Source organism: Tamandua tetradactyla, chromosome 25, assembly GCF_023851605.1.
Source record: "Tamandua tetradactyla isolate mTamTet1 chromosome 25, mTamTet1.pri, whole genome shotgun sequence".
Classification (NCBI taxonomy): domain Eukaryota; kingdom Metazoa; phylum Chordata; class Mammalia; order Pilosa; family Myrmecophagidae; genus Tamandua; species Tamandua tetradactyla.
In genome coordinates, this window is record NC_135351.1 from 44,840,529 (window position 1) to 44,865,176 (window position 24,648).

General features: G+C 43.2%; 1 protein-coding gene across 4 annotated transcripts in view; it reads right to left on the reverse strand.

The window, feature by feature from the left end:
- Positions 1 to 24,648, reverse strand: part of SHPRH (SNF2 histone linker PHD RING helicase) — a 93,321-nt gene that overhangs the window by 23,162 nt on the left and 45,511 nt on the right. For all 4 annotated transcript variants that reach the window (XM_077143400.1, XM_077143397.1, XM_077143398.1 and 1 more), the window contains 9 exons: positions 17,682 to 17,770; positions 15,465 to 15,557; positions 13,603 to 13,710; positions 12,500 to 12,642; positions 9,733 to 9,906; positions 9,411 to 9,473; positions 8,429 to 8,654; positions 6,799 to 6,942; positions 5,743 to 5,844 (listed from right to left, as the gene is read on the reverse strand). In XM_077143400.1, the coding sequence (XP_076999515.1) occupies positions 5,743 to 5,844; positions 6,799 to 6,942; positions 8,429 to 8,654; positions 9,411 to 9,473; positions 9,733 to 9,906; positions 12,500 to 12,642; positions 13,603 to 13,710; positions 15,465 to 15,557; positions 17,682 to 17,770 (1,142 nt within the window). The remainder of the gene's footprint in view (positions 1 to 5,742; positions 5,845 to 6,798; positions 6,943 to 8,428; positions 8,655 to 9,410; positions 9,474 to 9,732; positions 9,907 to 12,499; positions 12,643 to 13,602; positions 13,711 to 15,464; positions 15,558 to 17,681; positions 17,771 to 24,648) is intronic.

A 24,648-nucleotide genomic window follows, 5' to 3' on the forward strand; every position in this document is an offset into this window, starting at 1 on the left:
TGACATGATATCTCATTGTGGTTTCGATTTGCATTTCCCTAAAAACAAATGAAGTTGAGAATTTTTTCATATCTTTTTTTTGGGGGGGCACATCATCTGGGAATTGAACCTGGATCTCCTGCATGAAAGGTGAGCACTCTACCACTGAACTACCCGTGCACCCTCATATCTTTTTGAGCCATTTGTTTTTCCTCTTCAGAAAAGTGTCTGTGTATGTCTTTTGCCCATTTATTAATTGGATTGTCTGACTTTTTCTTGTTGAGTTGTAGGATTTCTTTGTATATTCTGAGTATTAAACTCTTATCTGATATGTGGTTTCCAAATATTGTCTGCCATTGCGTAGGCTGCCTTTTTACTTTCCTGACAAAGTCCTTTAATGCAAAAAGGAGTTCAGTTTTGAGATGTCATTTATTTTTTCTTTCATTGCTTGTACTTTGGGAGTAAGGTCTAGGAAACCACCTCTTATCAGAAGATTTTAAAGATATTTCCTTACATTTTTTCCAAAAGTTTTATGTTCTTAGCTCTAATCAGTAGGTATTTGATCCATTTCGAGTTAATTTTTGTATAAGGTGTGAGATAGGGGTTTTCATTCTTTTGGATACGGATTTCCAGTTCTAACACCATTTATTGCTGTTTTGACCACTGTAGTATTTGTAATATGCTATAAAGTCAGGTAGTGTGAGAACTCCCACTTCAATCCTATTGCTCAAGGTATTTTTAGCTATTTGGGGCACACTGCCCTTCCAAATAAATTTGGTTACTGGTTTTTCTATTTCCGTAAAATAAGTTTTTGGGATTTTAATTGGCACTGCATTGAATCTGAACAACAACTTTGGCAGAACTGATGTCTTAACTATATCTTGTCTTCCAATCTATGAGCACAGTATGTCCTTCCATTTATTTGTCTTCTTTGATTTCTTTTAGCAGTTACTTGTAGTTTTCTGTGTATAGGTCTTCTGTGGCCTTGGTTAAGTTTATTTCTAAATATTTTTTTGGTTGCTATTGTGAATGGAGATTTTTTTCTTCATTTCCTCCTTAGACCGCTCATTACTAGTGTATAAAAACAATTGATTTTAGCATGTTGATCTAGTACCCTGCCACTTTCCTGTATTCATTTATCAGCTCTATTGGTTTTTGCTGTAGAATTTTCAGGATTTTCTACATATAGTATCCTGCCGTCTGCAAAAGCTGAACATTTTTACTTCTTCCTTTCCAGTTTGTGTGCCTTTTATTTCCTGTTCTTGCAGAATTGCTCTAGCTACAACCCCCAATACTGAGTGGACTAACAATGGGGGCAGTGGGCGTCTCTGTCTTGTTTTTAGAGGGAAAGCTTTCAGCCTTTCCCCACTGAGTAGGATGTTAGCTGTCAGCTTTTCACATATTTCCTTCATTTAAGGAAGTTCCCTTCTATTCCTATCCTTTGAAGTGTTTTCATTAAGAAAGGATGTTGTGTTTTAACAAGTACCTTCTCTGTCATCAATCAAGATGATCATGTATTTTTTCTGCTTTGATTTGATGTGGTGTATTACACTAATTGCTTTTCTTGTGTTGAACCAGCCTTGCATACCTGGAATAAATTCCACTTGATAATGGTCTATAATTCTTTTAATGTGCTGCTGGATTCGATCTGCGAGTATCTTGTTAAGGATTTTTGCATCTAAATTCATTAAAGAGATTTGTTAATAATTTTCTTTCCCTATAGTATCTTTGTCTGGCATTGGTATTTGGGTGATGCTGGCTTAATAGGATGAGTTAGGTACCTTTCCCTTCTCTTTGATTTTTTTTGAAGAGTTTGAGTAAGATTGGTACAAATTCTTTCTTGAGTGCTTGGTAGAATTTACATGTGAAGCCATGTGATTCTGGATTTTTCTTTTTGGGGAGCTTTTTGATGACTGATTCAAATTCTTTACTTGTGATTGGTTTATTGAGGCCCTCTATTTCTTGTCGAGTCAATGCTGGTTGTTCATGCTTTTCTAGAAGTTGTCCATTTCATCTACATTGTCTAATTTTTTAGCATATAGTTGATCATAGCATCCTCGTTATCTCCTCGTTATTTCTGTGGGGTCAGTAGTAAGTCCCCTCTGCCATTTCTGATTTTACTTATTTGCATCCTATCTTTCTTTGTCAACCTAGCTAATGATCCATCAATTTTATTGATTTTCTCAATGAACCATGTGTTTTCATTTTCAGTTGTCTCAAGAAATTTACTGATTTCTCTTGTAATTTCTTCCTTGACCCACTGGTTATTTAAGAATGTGTTGTTTAGCTACCATGAATTTGTGAATTTTCCAGCTTTCCACCTATTATTGATTTCCAACTTCATTCCACTATGAGCTGAGAAAGTGTTCTGTATAATTTCAATCTTCTTAAATTTATTGAGACTTGCTTTGTGACCCAACATATCATTTATCTTGGTGAATGAACCATGAGTGCTTGAGCCTGCCCTTTGAAGCTCCAAAGTCAGCCACTGCCTCCTCTCTGGCTACAAAGGTCCTAGATGGCATCTTCCTCCAATATCAGGCTGTTTCATCTACATTGAAAATCTATTGTTTAGTGTACCCACCATTATCAATCATCTTAGCTAAATCTTCTGGATAATTTGCTACATCTTCTACATTAGTACTTGCTGCTTCACCTTGCACTTTTTGTTATGCAGACAGCTTCTTTCTTTAAACCTCATAAACCAACCTCTTGGTAGCTTCAAAATTGTCTTCTACAGCTTCTGCACCTCTCTCAGCCTTTGTAAAAATTGTAGAGAGTTAGGGCCTTGCTCTGGATTAGGCTTTGGCTTAAGGGAAGGTTGGGGCTGGTTAGATCTTCTATACACATCACTAAAACTTTCTCCACATCAGCAATAAACCTGTTTCATTATCTCATCATTCAGGTGTTCACTGGAGTAGCACTTTTAATTTCAAGAACTTCGCATTCACAATGTGACTAATTGACAAAGGGCCTAGCTTTCAGCCTAGCTCAGCTTACAGCATGCATTCCTCACTAATCTTAATAATTTCTAGCTTTTGACTTAAAGCAAGAGATGTGTGACTTTTCCCTTCGCTTGAGCAAAGAGGGTATTGCAGGGCTATTAATTGGCCTAATTTTGGTATTTCTGTGTCTGAGGGAATAAGGAAGCTCTGAGGATAGGAGAGAGATGGGGTAACATTTGGTTAGTGGGGCAGTCAGAACTCACATATTTACTCATCAAGTTCACTGTCTTATATGGATGCAGCTTATGGCACCCTAAAACAATGACAACAGTAACATCAACAATCATTGATCACAGATCACTAATAAAGGTAAAATGAGGTTTCCCTGTAGTAGAAGGCAAAATTAAAAGCAAGGTATGCCATAACTTAGTTTAATTTTCTAAATTTTATTTTCAGACTAGATTTTGCAACAAAGAAATTTTTGAACCTTTAATTTGGAATTTTGAAATAAAGATTCCTTACAACTGTGCAGGAGATCTGTGCTGATCTTTCACGTCCACTTGGTTTGTTACTAGTGTAGCTTATTACACTGGCTTCTTCTCAGCATCCATTCTCCCATCTCAACAAGGCAAAACAACTAACTAGAAAGAAGAAACACTACTAACTTAAAAACCTACCTATGCCTGGAAATTTTATCAAAGTATAAAAGCTTTTCAAAATCGCTTTCAAACTAATTGCAGAAATTGAAAAAGCTTCAAAAAAAATCACTAAATGGACAGGTTTAAAAAAGGAATAGATGTAAAGAACACTAATGTTTTAAAGTCTGTGGTTTCACAAACCTAATGTTAAAATTTTTCAAAAATCATTTTTGATTAACCTTTTGATGTTTATTAAGTTGTTAAAAAGCAAAGCTAAATTATGCATGGATTCAGCAACTCTGGGGTTCAAAACTGATGAAAGACAGATTTAAGAAGCTCAGAGAACTCCAAACAAAATGAATAAGAATTAACACAAAAACATCTAGATACAGGCTATCTTAAAAATTAGAGATTTCTCTAGGCATAGAATTCTAAGTTGGCAGGTTTTTCCCTTCAGAATGTTAAAGATGCAGCTCTAGTATAACTGGTCTCCACAGCTTCTCTACACAGTCAACAGTCCATTCTGCTGGGACACGTTTGGAAGCATTGTGCCTTCCTTTCTCCCAACTCTAGCTGCTTTTAAAATTTTTAGGTTATTTTTGGTTTTCAGCGGTTTGACTGGGCAGTATCTAGTCCTAACATGAACATTTTCTCATGTCACTTTAATGTGGAAAAACACCCTTTTAAATATTTACATCATATTCCCTTTATAAGAAGAAATCATGATTTATATAACCATTCTACTTTTCATTGGATATTTAGGTTTCCCTAGTTTATTATTATTACACATAACATGGTAATAAACATCCTTATACCTAATTCATTGTCCAAATTTCTATTTAACCTAGGATAACTTCCAAGAATTACTGAGTCAAAAGAAATGAACTATAGAGAACTGTTGATACACATTGCTGAAGTGCTTTCAGGAAAGGCTATACCAATTTACATTTCAATTGGTAATCTGTAAAGTTATCCATTCACTGCCTGCTAACCACTGTGACATACTATCATTCAAAAAGTCTTTGCCTACTTGCTGGCAGAAAACGGTATCTGCTTAATTTGATTTTCCTTCATTTTTAGATTAAGTGCCTTTTCTTAAATCGTTAGGTTTTTCTTGATGGAGTGTTTAAATTCTTGGAATTTTAGTTTTTTTATAAAACACTCTATAGAGAACATCAATTACATCCTAGAATTAAAAGATGATCAACCATATACAGGGACAGCATTTACAGGAGGGGCAAAGAGAGGTAGGTAACTTGAGTGAAGTTATGTGCCAGGAAAATGGTGGCATCGTGATGCAGACACGAGCTGTCCAAACTCAGTCTATGGTCCCACCACGATGCTACTTTACCAAGTAAACATCCAACTTCTCAAACTGTGATCACTGGGATTTAATGGATCCGTAATCAATCTATTTTGTACCAGTTTTTTGGGTCAAGCATAGTCTACTTTCCTTCATCTGCCATATCCAAAAACGACTATCGCACATTGTTATAAGGTATAAACAGGCAAACTATGAATTCTTGGAATAAAATGGAATTATATTCATCAATAACTTATCAATGCCCAAAATAATACTTCGCTGTGCTCAGAGGAGGAGCTCAGAGACTGTGTTGCGAATTACGTGGAATAACTGGTCTCCTTTCATTACTGTGTCTTCTGATTTAGTAGTTTCCAAACCTATTTTCAGGTTCAGAGTGTGGATTCTACACTGTCCATGCTCGAGCAAATGCTTGAACAAATGCCTGCACATACGTCACAGAACACAGTTTTCATCCTGAAAGTGCTGCAGTATTTCTGGTCTCAGTTTACATTCACCCTTTCTACATTCTGAGGTCAAGAATTTCACCTATGGAACTGATACTTCCTATAAATTTAACATTCTTTTGTTAAATTTATAGAAAATATTCTTCCTTTCTGCATTCTGCATGCTGGGTATTTCATCTACGTAACTGATACTCTCTATAAATTAAACATCCTTCTGTCAAATTTATAGAAAATATTCTTCTGTTTTGCAGGCTGCATGCAGGTATATCACTGTGTAACTGATACTTTCTATAAATTTAACATCCTTTTGTGATCTATGTGGCTTCTGTAGCCACAGCTGACGTGCTTACCCACATAACCAACACTAAGTGCCTTATGACAACACAAGCAAGAAGCATCTTTTAAAAAAATACCTTCTCCAAGTTAGTGAGGTAAAGAAGCTGCCCAAGTTTTTTCTGAAGCTGTGATGTTGCAACGGCTTTATCATTTAGTAATTTCATACGGTTTTGTTCTACCTGGAAAGACAATAATAAAAAGTCTTTACTCTCTCTCAGAAATTGTTAAATTCTACTAAAAAAATACAAAATTCTTCCTCAAGATACAAATGTGCCATCTTAAGAAAACTCATTTATCCATGAAAATCCAAGTTTGTGAAATGGATCCTAGATCATGTATTTCAGAAAGATGTTTTTACCTTATAAAGACAGAGTTCAGAGTAGGGTTCTTTTAAATAGGAAGCTTCCCTATACACTTGAACTCTGATAAGAATTACCCAAATTCTATTAATGCGCCATTTTGTCAATAATATACATCCAGGGGGTAAAAAAATTAAACAATTTGGTGATGTGGCCAGAGTGATTTAATGAAAGCCAGGGAAGACTCTTCCTCCTATTCCCCACCCCCCACACAGTAGAATACAGCAGAGAAAAGGAACACTCAAATAAGATGAATTTGTTTCACAGAAAACCTTTCTGAGAGTTCATGAAGTTAAATGAGATAGCATATTATCATCTCTAGGTTTATTAAGATAATCTCCCAGTTTTATAGAAAGGTATTTAAAACACAAAACACTCATAAAGGATAAAAATAAATTACACTAAAAATGTTTGCCTTTGGCAAAAAGGAGTAGTTTTATCTTTTAACCACAAGATACAAGGGGGGGAGTTATTGAAGACAAATTGCTAATATTGGCTCGTCATTGAAAAGGAAAGGAGCAGCAAAAGGGAAGTTCTGGTTGTTCTCGAGGATCTTCCTGGCTCTGAGAAGCAGAGGTCACAGGACACGTCACGGTCTGGACGCGGAAGGCGCCGAGGAGCAGAGCACGCGCACGAAAGGCGGGGAGGGGGCGGGGAAGGGGCGGGGGGGGGGGGCGAAGCGGGGGCCGCGCGTAGAGCTGCTGCTGCCAGACCCTGCTGGGTCGACAGATCAAACCCGGAGTGAACGTGCCCCGGGGCCCTCGGCAGGGCTACCTCGTGCGGCTCGATGATGTGGGGGCCCGGGGGACCGGGCCGGGGCTCCCTGGGGTGGCGCAGCCGCAGGCGCTCCGTGGCCATGGCCAGCTCGTCCACGGCAGATACGCGATCGCGCAGCACCATCCAGTACTCGTGCAGCAGCTGCGGGACAGGAAGAGCCCAGGAGGGCAGCGCCAGGTCAAGACCCAAGACCACAGGAGCCCTGAGGAGTGAGTGCCCTGGTAAGGGGGTCATCTGCAGGGTCACCCACCCCTCTAACTCCAGGGATGAATATCAGAGATTTCTGAGTGGGAACAAAGATTTCTGTGGCCCAACTGTTAGGCTGCTGCAAATGCTACTTTCTTCCTTCCTTTTATTGTTTTACAATTCTGCATTTCACATATTCAGAACATCATGTCCACCTGTCAACAAGAACACTAAAATAACAACCCCTACCCGCCGCCCCATTTAGGAGACAGAACAAGACCCATCCTGAGACCAGATGCTCCTTCTCAACTGTACACCTTTCCTCACCGCCCCCCTCCCTGCCCCTGCCAGTGACCTGCCATGACCATTTACATGTCTACAGTGATCCCACCCTGACCCTTACACTGTCCAGTGGCCCACCTGACCTTTCCCCACTCACTGCAGTCATGCCAATGTGCAGCCACCTGCCCTGGTGCCTGTCTCTGCCTTGACAGAACTGGCATCAGCCAGCACACACGTTCCGGCTTGCCCCCTTCCCTGACGTGCTCCTGAGGCTTCTCCCCTGTGTAGTCTGCGGCGGTGGTGCGGCCTGCAGAGGCCCCGAGCCCTGGGGAAGGCATGTGTGTGCTCCTGCAGGAGCCCACGGGCAGTGCAGCTGCCCTCCTCCAGGGCTGCCAGGACGCCAGCAGGCAGAACTGCGGCCTCTCGAGGAACCCACCAAGGGGCAGCAGCTCACCCTCATTTACCAAATGTATCAACTTAGGCGACAGGCAACATAGCTTCTCTTTCTGGATAAAAACGATTATCTTGCTTAGAAAGCAACAACTTCAGACTGAATTATAACACTATAGATAAAAGAAAGCACCCCTTCCATTTTCCCATCAATCTTACCTGCAAAGAAGGATAACAAGTGACAAATTAAAATATAAAGGATAATTAAAAATTAATTAATTCTGGAATCTCAAATACAGAGATGATAATACGATGGAATTATTAAAGTACAAATAGGATGGGCCTCTGTGCTTTATCCATTGTGACCGTCTCCAGGCAGACAGACTGAAAAGTATCGCTGTTCCCAGTCCGCAAGGTTGTTTATGCTGTTGTAATTACAGAACAAAAGCAAAACAAAACAAAAACCCCTTCTATTCTTGCAGAATAGCTGCTGTAAGATTAAGCTAAGAAGAAAATAAACTGCATTTACAGCTGAATAAGAGGTTTCATTAAGCTTCATTTAAAAAAAAATTAATAAATAGAATTTCCTTTTTCTTTTTTTTGGAGTATTGTGTTTATAATCCTTCATTACAATAATTGTATTTTAGGGAAAGAAATTATGATACTCTAAAGCAGATTTTTAAAAACCGGAGCACAAAACTTCAGCATTGAGTAAAATTTCTGTAAAAGGGAATTTTTACTACTGGGGGGAAGCGCAGAAACACGGTACCTTGTATTCCTTCTTCCACGCCTCAAAGAGGTCCATGGAAGCACTTCCTTCCTCAATGAACTCGGCGTCCAGCCTGTGGGACCTCGCGAAGGCCAGCACAGCCTTGAGTGCGCGCTCCATCTCGCTAGCGGCCCAGAGCCCCCGGCTGGTGGTGGGCGCCCGGTCGTCCACCAGCCCCTCCTCATCCTCGATCATCTCCTCGAAGATCGCCGTCTGCCCTTTGACCCTGCAGGTGGACCCGAGCCAGGTGGGGCAGCCACTGTCACGCGGCCACCATCAGGGCGGCCGGCGCCCTCCCGCCAGCAGCTCCGGCGCCGCGTCCATGGTGTGTGGGGACCGGGCGCTCTAAATGCGCTGTGGCCGCACCGAGCACCAGGAACTGCAGGCCGCCCTCGCGCTCGCAGGGGCAACACAACACAACACACAAACCACTGCGGCCAGCGGCTACGCTGAAGTCCACGCTGTGAGCAGAAGGGACCTGCCAAGCCCTCTTTCTTCGAGGCAACCAACTCTGAGCCTTTCCTCCATCTCCAGGCTAGTAAAAGGGGTGACCCTGCGTGCACAGGGCTAGATGCACCCACCAGCTTCATCCCCCACGAGAAGGGGCCACTAATGCGGCTTCACTTCTCAGGACGCGCCCTGCACCAGAACGACAAGCGTCAGGCGCCTTCCCACAGGAGGCTTAGCCAGGTGACCGGTCCACGCCGCTTGAGTGCAGAGCTGTGGGACCTGGGACCTGGGGACACACACCGCCCTAAGTGCCCTCATTAATTACCCGTTGGGACACAGCACGAACGTTCAGGGGCAGCCTTTGCACAGGTGAACCTGAGCATGGTAAACGAGCAAATGCCAAAAGTTTCCTCGATGGGTTTAATGAAGGAAAAATATAAGGACACTGAGAGGAAAACACAGTCTTAAAATCAAAACAGCAAGTCTCATAAAAGGTGACATTTTCCTGACGGGAAATAATCGGAGAACTTACGTGTGAGAAAAGAGCTTCGACTCATACTCTGTGAATAATTCATCTGCTTTACAAAAGGCACAGCTAAAAGAAAAGAGATCAACAAAAAACGTTCACAACTATAAAGTGGGTAATTCTAAGAAAGTCTGAATATTTTGTACCTCATTTTTTCTTTACAACAAACATGCTATTTTAGAAAAAGAATATACGCTTTTCAGCAGTGGTTCTTGAGAGTCGTTTTTCCCCAGAGTCATAACACGTCGCCTCCCCCTCTGACCGAATTAAAATGACAAGGACGCCCCACGTCCCTGTCGCTCCCTGAGGCATCCTGGCCAGGACCTACCAGTTGAGGGGCAGCCTGGCTGGCCGGAGGTGGCAGGCCGTGGCAGACTCGATGGCAGTGCGCGACGGGGGACCCTCCAAGCTGCGCACGGCCTCTCTGACGCGCTTCTGGAACTTATAGAGCTCTTCCATCTGGGTTGTGAGCAGGAACTGGAGGCCTCTGCAGTCGCGGAACCTGATTCCGGCACAGGCACCACACACCACACAGAGAGAGCAGAGGTCAGTTTCCGCAAACTAAGGGAGCGGTGGCCTACAAAGTGTTTTGGGGATGCACACAACATGGGGCCTGTCCCCCTCGCACAAGCTTTCCCTCAGCTGTACCCAACTGGTATTTACAGTCCTCAAGGCACAAGAGCGCTGGGGTGTCCAGTAAGACACCAAAACCAAGGTCCCTGGAGACCCCAACCGCCAGTCTTCCTTTCTAATATTGACCAACTACAGCTGACCCTTCCGACATCCTCACTCTCTGGAGAGGTGACTGCAGGATAAAACTTAAAGACAGAAATGAAGGAGAAAGAGAAAAATAGCAAAGAGTCAAATTCCTTGCCACAAGGTGGATTGGTATGTGTCTTTAAATAAGTCTTTACTATGTGCCAGGCACTCTGCCAAGCACTTCTCCTGTACAATCTCAATAGTTACCCAAATGGTCAATTTACAGATGAAGCCTAACAAATTAAGGCAATTTACCTAAAGGTACAAAGATTTTGTGGCAGAGTTAGGTGTTCTACTCAAACACTCTGTTCTCAACAACATTCTATACTTGCGGGAAAAGGGCAGAGAAAAAATGGAGGTATGTGCGTGTATGGGTTTACAAAAGAAAAAAAGGCTAGAATGATGAAAAATGAGAAAACGCAAAGCGCAGAGAGGATGTGTGTGCCTTCTAAGCTAAGAATATTTTCACCCTTTCCTGCACTGCCCCCTACCTCCTCTCCAAGCTGTAAGAAGGCTCAGAAGTACAAAGAGCCTGCCCTCATTCTTGGGGCTTTCCCTGCTGCTCCCCACACAAATCTGCATGTTGCTTCTCTATTTGTCCAGTTTACTGACATTATCCTGGATTTTAGTAGTTTGCGTTTAATATTTATACATACACTTATCTCTCAAATTGTTCTCATTAAACTAATTTTCAGAAGCTAATGACTATGTCATCTCCTTTTCTTAGCTTATGCACAGAATTGCTACTCAACAAATAAATTCTAAAAGAATCTGCACAGAGATACTTGAACAAAATTGGGTCAATATTAATAGAAACCAAGTTTTTATTATTTCTTAAAATAACAGACATTTAAATTGGCCTTCAAAAATTAACTTTTAGACTAGGGGAAGAAGTGACTTTGGAAAAATTCCCTCTGCTAAGTTAAGCTAATTTAGCAGGTAACTCTTATATACCAAACTAAATGACAGACACTATTCTGTGTAGACACTTCACAAATGCCAACTAACACAATGGTGGCTCCTCAGATGAAGAAATTAAGGCACAAAGAGGGTAGCTAGTATTCCCCAGATCTCTGAGCCACTAAGTGCAACTGAGGATGGGAACACAGGACTGGGATTTGAGGCGCTGGCTCTCAGTCACTAAGCCACACAGCCCTCCCCACAATCCCTGAACAAGCAGAATCGAGTCATGTGGCTTTTGCCGTACATATGAATCCCATTCAAAATCAGACAATAAAGCCAGAAGGATCTCTGGTGTAAGATAAAGATCTTGTTTATCATGTTTGCCCTCACACATTTTGGAATGTGCTTTGCTATTTTGTATCTGCGTTAAAGCTTTTGAAAAGAGCGTTTGTTTAGTGAGCACTGAGTTTCGGTTTAGACCTTGGGTCTCAATACAATAGAGAGTAAGTGCTAGTATGGGGATTTACATCTTTTAAACAGTTTCCTAGTCAATTCCACAGTGCTGGTGCAACACCCGGGACAGGGCTTCCCGGCCAGGCGGGAGGCACCTGCGCTGACATGACAGCTCGTCCTGAAGGGCCCCAGGAGGGTGAGCACAGTGGAAGGCGCCCCAAGAACAGGATGAGGGGCCACGGTGCTTCCTGTCAGTGTCTGAGCAGGTACTTAGAAAAGCTGTTCAGGGGTAAACTAAAACTCGAAATTTCTTCCATCCTTATGTGGGATTTCTCCGGGAAGGCTGGCCTGGTGCAGGCCCGATGGGGCCGACTGGCACGCACAGCCCACATGCCAGCTGTTGCCCTGGGCCAAGCCGCCCACAGCACGGCTGATGGAAACGACATTTGTTCCTGGGGAGGAATTATTTACTGCTTATGCTTCAACAGGGATGGGCCACACACCCACTAAACCCCAGAAGGAGGGGTTCGACGAGAGGAAAGGTGGAGAAACCAGGTATGACCAAACGCCCCCCAGGGCTGTGGCAAGAGCCCTGCCTGGGGGACAGGGCCTGGGGCCCAGAGCCTTCTGGCAAGGACAGAGGCCCTAAGCACAGCCCCTGCTGAAGCCAGCACTGGTGACACCCAACCAAGCCACAAAGACATCATTTCAAGATGGGCATCTGGGCACAGAGGAAACACCTTAAAGAGAGTTTTAAAGATGGCACCAAGAAGAGAATATTATACAATGGTTAATACATAGAAAAAGGTTTCTCTTTCAGCCTGAGACCGATTATTTTTGTTTGAAATGTACCCTGAACATTATGTAAAACCCAGATGCTCATTACCGAAGTGCATTCTGACACTCAACTGCACCTCTTCCTACAAAATGATCTGAGTATTTGGGAATATTAGGCATTCTATTTTGCACTATTTTCTTACTTCTCTGACATGGATAACTTGTCAGTCTGCTGCTTGTAGCTGCTGGTTATTTCATTTCGCACTCTCTGGGCAAGCTCCTCATCAATAGCAAATTCTATTGCCCTGTGGATCACATTCAGCCACCAAGGAGAATTAGCATGAATCTGTAAGAGAAAGACATCAGCTGATCACGAAGCTACTACACTGGGAAAGGTGACTCAAAGAGCCCAAGGGCAGCACGGATCTACTCTCCAAGGGCTGCTGGCAGAACGAGGGCTCCCCGCAGCAGACGCGCACCTCTCCTGAACTCGGTGAAGCAGGCACCTGGCCCTGGCACTCCCGCGTCAGGAATGCGCGTCACTGGAGGCGCCTGCGTGATGCCAAGTGAAGGTGGTCACCAAAACAAAGCTCCCCTCCTCCCTCTGGATTCAGAGGGGTAACAGGTCTCTTCCACAGTATGGTAAGGATAGCTTTCATACTAACCTTTGTGGAAGGGAACTAGGTTCGCCCTTAGCTGACAAGAATTAATAAATTAGGAAAAATAAAAGGCGAAACAAATGACTAAAAAATTGAAAAAGTAAAAGGCACTGTATTTGGCTACCTACCTCCTTCGACTTTACCACTTAATTCATAAAAAAAGCAAATTTTATAAATAACCAATGGTACATATTCCCTAAGAAAAATGGCATGTAGTTTCAATGTTCTAACTTGTTAAAAGGAAAGATTCTGGACAGCGATGCATCTAAGGTCAAAGAGGTTATGGGAGCCTTTGCCTCTTCACGACCACCTGTCAGCCTCCTGAGGCAGGAGACCCAGGGGAGTGCAAGGAGATGAAGAACAGCCCTAAAGTGGTCCGTCCAAGCGTCTGTCCACCCAACCAGTCACGCAACCTACAGCAGGTAAACTGTTCACGGGGCCTGGCACCCTGTGTGGCCAGGAGCTCCGTGGAGAGGGGAGGGGAGGGGAGGGGAGGGGGCTGGAGCTCCGTGGGGAGGGGAGGGGGCTGGAGCTCCGTGGAGAGGGGAGGGGAGGGGGCTGGAGCTCCGTGGGGAGGGGCGCGGGCAGGAGCTCTGCGGGGAGCGGAGGCCCAGGCCCAGGTTCGGGGCGAGCAGGCCCCGGCCCACCTTCCTCTGGAGCTCGCGTGCGGCCTGCTGCACGGGCTGCAGCGCCTGCTGGGCCTCGGCCACTTCGGCGTTGCACTTGCTCATGTAGTGCTCTCGCAGCTGCTGGGCCTGCGCGGAAGGGGAAGCCGGTCACTCGAGGCGAGAACACGAGGCCCTGGCGCATCTCAGGAGTGATGCGTTCTTTACACATGCTTTGTACGGCGAAAGCTACTTAACTTGATGTTACCATAAAACTCTACAAGTATGCTGGTAGACAAGTGAAAGGTCAGGCGGATAGTGAAGAGAATAAAATGTACGGCTAAGTCACACAATTTGAGAAATCCCCAAGTTTTCTATCTAGCTAGCTTCTTAATTAAAAAACAACAAGGGGAGGGGGGAGAACAAATTCCGAGGCAGAGCAAGGACACCTTTAAGAGTTTTGTCAGTTTTAGTTGGCACAGTGTCATGGAATTACTTCAGTTTAAAAATAAAAACATTTGAGGACATGTAATAAACTAGACATGCAAACTCTCTTCCCTTTTCGAGACAGTGATGATCACAGAACTTATAAACTATAGAGACAATGGGACCTTTACTCATATACACTGCTTTAGAAAGACTTAGAAAACTGCTCACTCTCCTCCGTTCCACTGAAATATTTAACTGGCTCCAGGAAATACTTAATGAATAGGGAGCAGGGATCAGAGGCTACAGGGCAGTGGGAGGCAAACTGGAAAGACTACTAAACCGCAAATCGTGACACTTCCATTTACCAGTGGAAAAAGCCAAAGGAGACTGCCAGAATCTGCAGTTCATCAGGTTCCACTGAAGGACGTGTGTCCTTGGAGCAGCCACTCCACCCCTGGGCAAAGGAGTGGTCCCAGAGAATGTCTGGGATTTCACCCAGCTCAGGCCTCTGAAACACTGTGCCTCCAGAGAGAGGCACAGGGACCAGGGCCCTCCCTGGAAACGCCTCTGGGCAGTGCAAACCTTCTCCCCGGGACACAGTCTTCCAGTGAGCACTGTCAGCCTCTACCCCTTGGTGGTCAGAACTGCCTTCCCCTATAGCCTCCTGCCACTGAAGGCATTTAAACTGACCGTGCTGCCCATATTCTGAAGTGGAGGCCTGAACTAGGAAAGAGATTTCACTTGTGAAATCGACTCCAGGAGCCCCTTCTAACATCAAGAGGGACACAAAAGACTGTGCTTATACACACAAACTCTTTCAGTCTTTTTTACTTAAATGCAAAACGCATTTAAAGGTTCAATATATTTTAATCTATTCTTTTGCTTTGAGTATTGTCCTTAAATCTTTGATCTTTAAAAAGGCCAACATGCTGGAGAAAATTAGCATAATAAGCTACTAACAATTTACAGTGAATTAATTTAAATTATAACTGTCTCCAAAGAGAGGCACTCCTTACTGTAAAAGAAACTTCTCGGAGAGGACATGAGAAATACAACTGAAAACTTGAGGTATTTTACTACCTTAATAATACACAGAAAGGTGGACAAAAAGCAAAGCTTTTCTTTTTCTACAGTTAAACTACAACTTCTGCAGCATTACCAGGAGATCTGTCTTCTTTCTTGTTGTTTATCAGCATCCTTAGTTGGTGGCTGCTAACAGCTGTGTCTACAAAAGGCAGTCACTGTGCGACAAAATGCAGAGCTCAGGGCAAAGGTGGCCTGGGGCGGGGGGCACTCTCTGCGCCCCTAAAACCACAGTGGTCAGGGCAGTGGGTGGAAGCCGCTCTGGGCAGTAGGGAGTAGGGTGCAGAGTATGCATGGGGAATAGCTGTATGCATGGGGAATAGCAACTCCGTGGGCATAAAGTCAGAAAAAAAGCCACATTCACCGCCAGAGTGAAAGAGAAACAGCGTCACCTCTTCTTCCAGCCTGCCGTCCCGCAGGGTGGGTGGGATCCCCGGGTGCCCAGCGGCCAGCAGCTCCATCAGGTTGTGGGTGGCATGGAGCCTCTGCAAACACGCGAAAGGCAGTGACTACGGCCGCCGAGGCAGACCGATGGACAGCCTGCTGGTGATACGCTCCACTCAGCCCAACACCGCTCGACCCCCAAACTAAGGGCCAACCTTTTCAGAGAAAATGGACATCAGTGTTACAGCAAAGGCCTTACTTCAGAATAACCTGAGCTTTCCTGAATTAAATGTTCTTTGGCTTGGTGGAGAACGTAGCATGGGCATGTGTGTTCCATCATACATGCCCCATCTATGCAGACTGCAAGAACCCAGGGATCAGAGTTTGATACAAATAAGTGTAACCAAGAAATCAGGACTTAAGGGATGATTTTGATTAGTGAATTATAATATAAATATTTCTTTTTGCTTTCTGAAATATTGGAGTAGATAGGGAAATATCTGAAATCTTTGAATTGTAATCCAGCTGTTGCCTTAATCTCTGATAATGGTTGTACAGCCCTTATCTTCTGCCCCTGTGATTGCAAAAACCTTCTGAATAACCTTCATTGTACCTAGGTATCCAGTTTTTCAACTTTAGAGTCTTGTAATCACTAAAGATAGCCCCTAATGGCCGTTAATGAAGGGTCTTGGGTCCACCCAGAACTAACCTACCCCAAGTCCCAAATTATCTTGATGCCCAAAACTGTATTTAACCTAAGTGAGCCCACCTGACATGCACAGCAGCTTAGACTTTAGCCCACAAGTCACCTATACCTCAATCTGCCATTTTCTTTCATACACTCGGTGACTAAACATGTAATCAATCTGCACATGTTCAGTAATCAGATCACCTGTAATTACATCATCTGGAGACACTGTGCTCACTATCCTAAACCCTGCCCACCTTTTCTCTAATAAAACTACCCGAATTACTGCCGTTTGGGGAGTCAGATTTTGGGCTGTTGGGCTGTCTGCTCTTCTACTACACGTGTAGTAATAAACTCTTTCTTCCGGAGTCTCAGGAATTGGCCATTAAGCACGTCAGGCAAAAGAATCCACGGTCACTGTGCACTAACCTAAGGAGGACAGCTTGAACATGAGAGCCGCAAGGGGAAGGGGCTGTGGTGCGATGGAAGGAGAGAGCTGTGCCCTGCATCGTGCACCCACACACACCGCGTCCCTGCTGGGAGGCTGCCTGCAGCTGGCTGGAGGCGTCCCTAACAGACGCAGCTGTTAGTGTGGGGTGAGGGCCCGCACCCACAGGCACTGCAGAGGGGCTTGTGCCCTGCCTGCAGGAAGGAAGGTGGGCCTGGAAGGAGGTGGACCTCCTCCCTCACCCTGCCCCCATTTCCCGAGGGGACCAAAGGCTACCTGGCTCATCAGAGCCACCACAATGAGGACCAGGCTGGCTCTCTGCTCAGCCCTGCACCCCGACCTCAGGCCTACTGGACTGCCTGTCCCTGCCCACTCTCCCCCTAAGTCTCCTCTGTTCAGGAGCAGACGCCTTGGCACGTCTGCCGTTCCCCGTAGCCAAGCAAGTCTGCCTGAGGTCCAGGGCCTGCCTGGTATAATCTGGCCTGCTAGTTTTTTCTGGGCACCTGTGAGCAGGTGGTCCCAAGGGGGCAATGCTCAGTGCTAAGGGGAGCCTCAAGTAGGACTCGAGCCCCAGGTGCTGAGGTCAAGCACTGTTGCCTGCAGGCCCCATTTGGCTGGGGAGCTTGTTTAGACAGTCTGCTGGGCAGAACCGAGATGGGGAAGAGAAGAGTCACAATTCAAATATCCCACAAAGACCTCTAAAAACTAAATGAGGTCACTTACTGTGTTTTACTTTACTTAGTTACACTAATGAGCAGAAGTCATTTTCTTTTTTTTGGTGAAAACCATGGGAATAAGTACATTGAGGTTTGAACACAGAAGTGATCAAGCTGACCCCCTCTGCAGCACACATCCTTCGAGTGCTTTCTCGGACAGTGGCACACAATCTCTCATCAGCCTTAACAGTAGCCTGGCAGACAACACCCCTAAACTGTCTGTGGGCATGGCCTGTGCACACACGAGGGATGGATCCCCAGCATCTCTCCCAGGAGCACCACTCAGTCCACCCCCACCCTGGGCTTCCTGAGCACCCTGAAAGCCGGCTGTGCAGCCCCCAGGCCGCGCCCAACACCGGGACACCACGCTCACCTGCAGCGAGTCCGTCTTGAACTTCCCCTTGTGCTCCTCCGACGAGCGCAGCACCTCCCTGTACAGGTCCGCTGCTGAGGCAGGCTCGCCTGGGGAGTAAAACGACGTCTGAAACAAGGATTCATTTGAAGTAACTGGAGGTTGGTGGTATTTACAAACAAATCTCTAAGACAGTGTATCAATCCATACATCATTTCCAGAAAAATAATATACTCTACTCTGTGGGTTATGTTCTTATTGGCGATTAATAACTGTATCTTAAAAACTTGGGAATTCTTTCTAATTCTGGTCACACACACCACAAGTGGCCTGAGACGCATACTGTTTTCTACTGTCCATGATTAGCAGCTCATTCAAAGGAAAGAAAGCTAGCAGATGATGGCTGCACTCGCCATGTGTCCTTCCAGCCGAGAGAGAAACTGTGACTGTGTTTGCCATGTGCCTTCTCACTTGAAAGAGAAACCCTGAACTTCATCGGCCTTCTTGAACCAAGGTATCTTTCCCTGGATGCCTTAGATTGGACATTTCTATAGACTTGTTGTAAATGGGACATTTTCTCGGCCTTAGAACTGTAAACTAGCAATTCATTAAATTCCCCCTTTTAAACGTCATTCTGTTTCTGGTATACTGCATTTCGGCAGCTAGTAAACTACAACAGAACCAGTCCCATGCACCCTGCAACGGTGGGGCAGGTTTTGCACGCCGGGTCCACAGCCTGCAGGCCCTTCTGAGACAGTTACATAGCTTGCTGAAGCCCAGATCACAGAAGGACCAAGACAAGCTTAGTAGCTTGGACAACAGACCCTAAATCATTTGCTGCCTGGAGGAAAATTCATAACCTACTTTGAAAATCTATTCTGTAACAGTGGCAGAAACACGAGCTCCAAAAAGGGAAGAGAGAGACGGAATGCTCTCTCCATAATTGTCTCATATGCTTGTATTTCTACGGTTACTTCATGTGTAGTTCTAGCAGTTACCTAATACAAGGTTCCTAAAACACCCATGCTCACAGTTTTTCAGTGTCGGTCAATGTCTATTCACTTTCATGACAGAGATTATTTTCACAATAATAAAATCATGTTATGATGTAGGAATAATGCATTATTTTTGCACAATCACTTCTCTTTTATCTGTTTTTATTGGGGGGGGTGGCAAATTATTGAATTTCTCTGGGCCTCATCTGGAAAATGAGCTGCGGGGGGAGGAGAGTGCACTACAGCTCTACTGAAGCACCAGCTGTTGTTTCCTGAGTCCTTTCTGCCAGGCACTGCGTTAATTCTATTATACTATTTCATGTATTCTCTGTAATCTTCAAGATTTTTGATTAAAGCTTTTCAAAAGACATGGATTCTATCAATATTTACACTATTGTTTATAGGGATGGGTAATTTAATGATTCACCTAAATAATTATCATCCTTTTTACGGGAGGTACAGTGACTAGACTATGAGCAGCTGAATTTGGACTATTCACTCTGAGGTTTTCAAATTAAAACAGACATACTTTTTGAAGCAAAACAAAAACACAGAAAATATGCAGACTTATAAATTATACAAGTTTAAGGCAAATTTGGAAATACCCTTCTTACCCACTGGATGGCACTAACATTTCCAAGTAAACCAACTCTACCAGATTTGATATTGCCAAGTTAATTTTCTCCAAAAACATCTGCAGAAAACAATGTTTAAATTGGACTGTGTTCATTACTCCAACGAGAAACTTAAAATAAGCCGCATATCACACATACATTTGCTGATAATAGAAGTAAATCTTTTGAGTTTGAAATTTTGTATTTCCTTTAAAAATCAGATCTTCACTAGAAGTCTGACCTCCACATAGGAAGAGATTAAACCACGTAGGCTAACGTAGGTAATGTCACTTTAAAAAGTGGTATTGTTTAACATACCAGTTTTCTAGGATGCTAAGGAAAGGAAGCTTAAAGCAGCAAGTCTCTCTAGATGTGTTCTATAATGACAATTAAAGTCAGAATGGGCGGTGTGCTGGTTTGAAAGGAAGTATGCCCCTTAGAAAAGCCATGTTTTAATCAAAATCCCATTTCATAAAGGTAGAATAATCCCTATCCAATATAGTATGTTTGAAAGTGTAATCAGATCATCTCCCTGGATAATGTGATTTAGTCAAGAGTGGTTGTTAAACTGGATTAGGAGACATGTCTCCACCCACTGGGGTGTTTCTTGATTGGTTTATTGGAGTCCTATAAAAGAGGAAACATTTTGGAGAACAGGAGATTCGGAGAGAGCAGAGAATGCTGCAGCACCACGAACAGAGAGTCCACGAGCCAGTGACCTTAGGAGTTGAAGAAGGAAAATGCCTCCTGGGGAGCTTCATGAAACCGAAAGTCAGGAGAGAAAGCTAGGAGATGATGCCGTGTTCACCATGTGCCCTTCCAGCTGAGAGAGAAACCGTGACTGTGTTCGCCATGTGCCTTCTCACTTGAGAGAGAAACCCTGAACTTCATTGGCCTTCCTGAACCAAGATCTCTCTCCCTGGATGGATGCCTTTGTTGGATATTTCTATAGACTTGTTTTAATTGGGACAATTTCTCAGCCTTAGAACTGTAAACTAGCAACTTATTAAATTCCCTTTTTTAAAAGCCGTTCCGTTTCTGGTATATTGCATTCTGGCAGCCAGCAAACTAGAACAGGCGGCTCCAGCACTAATGGGCTCTCTGGACAGCAGAAAGCACGTGCTGCGGTGAGGCCTGCACATGGCGGCCAGGTGTTCTGCCCACACTGACCCTTGACCCTGCCTCTGCCCACTGCCCTTATCAAGTGCAATCTCACAGCAGGGAGAGGGTGACAGCGACCCTGAGAGGAAATGCCCCTGCTGCCTGGGGAACCCAGAGAAGGGCAGCGCTAAGGCTACGAGGGGAGGTTGGCAGTGGACATGGCGGTGCCGTTCCATTTCAGAAACCTCTGGTGTGAGTCGTTTCTCAGATGTGAGGCTGAATTTTAATGATCTTTAGATACTTTAAACAGTACACAGATTTCGAAATTGGCCTAATTATTTCCAACGTACTTCTTTCATTCTCCATCCCGTACCACTGTGCCTGGGAGTGGGATGTGTAGCACCGACCACGTCAGGCTCTGGACAGCTGCCTGCAAGACGGCAGCACCTCAGGGCACGCGGCAAGCAACAGGGCAGCGGGATGGTGACAGCGAGGGCTGAGTATCGGAGTATCGGAGAGATGCAGGCCTGCAAGCACCGCTCAGCAGGCCAAGCACCCACGAGGGAGGGCCAAAGGGAGGTGTGCTCAGAAAAAGCCTCCTGAGCTGCATCTGACCAGCTGATAAGGAAAACATAAGACGGCCGTTTTCTCCGTTACTGACTTCGGGTAATAAAACCTGCCCGGGGAGCAGGTGGATGAAAGGGCAAGAGTGGCAGCCACTGCACAACGCCGCTGCTCTCACTTGCAGCCTCCCAGACTTCTAGCCGCGCGTCCACGTTCCCTCACGTGCGGAGGGGAGCTGTGGGGAGGGCAGCGGCGGGAGGCCGGAGGCTCAACCTGGCAGCCCCTCCCCAGGCCCACAGGCCAGTGCTCCATGCTGAGTCTCCATAACTCACGGGCGGTGACACATACCTCCCAGCTCTGCTCTACTCCACGGAAGAGCTTGTAGGCAGCTGCTCAGTGTAAGAGGCTTAACTCAGGTAGCGTAACTCCTTTCAACCGTTTTTCCTTTTCCAAAGCTGTTTTGGCAATTCTAGGTCATCTGCACTTCCACATGAATGTCTGAATCAGCTTGTCTATGTCTATGAAATAGCTGGCTGGAACTTTTATTGAGATTGTGTGAACTCAATAGGTCAGTTTGGAATGAATGGACTTCTTAATAATACTGAGTCCTTTTTTTTTCACCTCCCACCCCCAATACTTGGTTTTTTGATCCCTGATTTTTCTTATCAATAGTTTGTCCTTTTTGGAGTGCAGGTCTTATATGCCTAAGCGTATTTCAGATTCTTTGACACCACGGTGACTGGCTTGTTATAATTAACTTTATTTATTTTTATTTAGTCACCTTGTATCTTGCAACCTTGCAAAACTCAGAGTTCTAGGTGGTTTTCCCACATAGATAATCAATCATATTGCAGTGAATAAAAAGTTTTATTTTTCCTAACCAATCTGAATGATTTTCATTTTCTGTCTTACTATTCTGGAGAGAACTTCAGGCTCAATTTTAAGTAGAAGTGGTGAGAGGGAATATTCTTGAACGGACTTCCTCATGATGTTAGGAGGAAAGCATTCAGTTTTTAACCATTAAATATGGCATTACCTGTACATTTTTGTAAGATTTTGTCAAATGCTTTTCTGCGTTAGTTGATATGAATGCATCAATTTATTTTTAGTTTAATATAGTGAACTATGTTAATGGATTTTAACTAATCTTGCATTCCTGGGATAGATTCCACTTGGTTATAATGTATTATTCTTTTTATATAACGTTCCATTTGATTTTTTAAAAAGAGTTCTGTACCCATATTCATGACTAAGGTTGGTCTGTCTGAAGTCTCGTTTTTCTGAAACGTTTTTTTCTAGTTTTGGTATCAGCATAATGCTGTCTCATAACTTGTATTGAGAAATATTCCTTCTGCTTCAATTTCCTGAAGAGCTTGTATAGATTTGATATTATTTCTTCCTTAAATGTTTGGTAGAATTCACCAGTGAAGTCATATGGAACTGAGATTTTCTTTGTGGGAAGGTTTTTAAGCAGAAAATCTATTTCACTGGATAGATACAGGGCTATCCATCCAACGAAAAACTCCCGTTTCTTTCTGTGTAAGCTTTGTAGTTTGTCTTAAAGGATTTGTCCATTTCATCTAAGTTATCAAATTGTTGGTATAGAATGGCTTATAATATTCTTTTATAACATCTGTAGAATCTATAGGAGCGTCACCTGTCTCATACCTCATATTGGTCATCTGTGTCTTCTCTCTTTTATCTTGAGCTCTCTATATAGGGGTTTATAAATTTTATCGATCTTCTCAAAGATTAATCTTTGTTTCACTGTTTTTCTCTACTGCTTTCAATTTCAATACCAGATTGGTCTTTACTATTTCCCATCTTTTGGTTAGCTTGTATTTCATTTGCTCTTCTTTTCCTCGTTTCTAAAGGTGTCAGTTGAAGTCACTGATTTGAAGCTTTCCTTCCTTTTAAATACTAGGTGTACAGAGCTATAAATTGCCTTCTAACTACTTATTCGCTGCAGCCCACAAATTTTGATATGCTGTGCTTTCATTTTTATCCCTTTAAAAAAACTTGCTAGTCTCCCTTTTGATTTATTCTTTGATCCAAGATTTATTAAAAAGTATGTCATTTAGTTTCCAAAAACTTATCATTTTGCTACTAATACCTAATTACTGCCACTATAGTCAGAAAACATACTTCATAAGACTTGGAGCTTCTAAAATTTATTATATAACCCCGCACATGCCCAATCTTGGTAAGTGTCCCATGTGTACTTGAAAAGAATATGTTCTTCAAGCGCTCCATAAATGTTAATTAGGTTAAAGTCTGCTTGATAGTGTTGTTCAAGTCTTCTATCTCCTTACTCACTTTTTGTCCACGTGCTCTATCAGTAACTGAGAAAGAGGTACAAGGCTCTCTGTATACAATTGTTGATTTGTCTACTTTTCATTGCAGTTCTATCAGTTTTTTGTTATACTTATTTTGAAGCTATCTTGATAGGTGTATAAGTATGTAGAATTGTTATTTTTTAGTGATAAAATGACCCTCATTATCTCTGATAATATTCTTTACTCTGAAATCTACTTTGCCTGAAAGTAATATAGTCACTTCAGCTTTCTTTGGGGTGGAGTTAAATGGTTTATGTTTTCCCAACTTTTTACATTTAACCTTTTAGATTTTAAATACATGTGGGTTTCTCATAGATAGCGTATTGCTGGGAACTGATTTTTCACCCAATCTTACGATCTCAGCCTTTTAAATTGTGATGTTCAGACTATTTACTTCCAATGTGATTGCTGATGTACTTGGGTTTAAATCCATCATCTTGCCATTCGTAAGCCACTTGTTCCATCTGCTCTTTGTTCCCTTTTTTTCCCTGCTTTATTTCAAATTTAGTACATTTTATTATTCCATTTTATCTCTTTTCTGTCATGAGCTCTAGCTCCATTAGCTACCTTCGTGTGATATTACAACCCTGCATGTACCCTGTCAGAAACTTTACAACATTATATATCATTCCTCTCCTCTCAGCCTCTGAGTGTTGTTGTGGGACATTTTATGTTTGTGTGTTATAAATCCCACAATACATTGCTATTATATATCTATCTATTATTTTCTTTACCTCTACATCCATCCCAGTCTTTGCTTTTTCTTCAAGAACTCCAATAAAATTTTTAATACACCACTTGAAGTTCACAATCTCACAATGCTCTTTTCAAATTTTTCAATCTTTATTCTCTGTTTCAAGGTTTAGCAATTCTAGTCTTCAACTTTAATAATATTTTCTACTGCAGTGTCTAATCTGCTACTGACCAAGTATAGTTTTTATATCAGACACTGAAATTTTCTTCCTCAGAAGTTTGATTTTGTTTTTCATGTCTCTACTTGATGTGTTTAACCTTAACTCTTGAACCTACAAATACTGTTCTAAAAATCTCATATTTATAGGGAAAGGTGTTTATTAAATACTCCTTGTTAAAATTACATAACTTTTGCTTCTGGACAAAGTAAAGCAACAGAAAATGGATTTAACCTCCTTCCTGAAACAATTAAAGTAACAAACAAAATATATGACACTGGACATCAGGAAACAGAAGACACTGATCCCTGAGAGATAAGAAACAATCACACAAATGTTTATCCATACAAATAAATATGAAATTGCTTTGCTAGCCTTCTTTAACTCTGCACAGCACATATATTTTCCATGACACTACACCTACACCATATATGTGTATTTCTCTCCCTTCCTAAGGATTTAAGTTC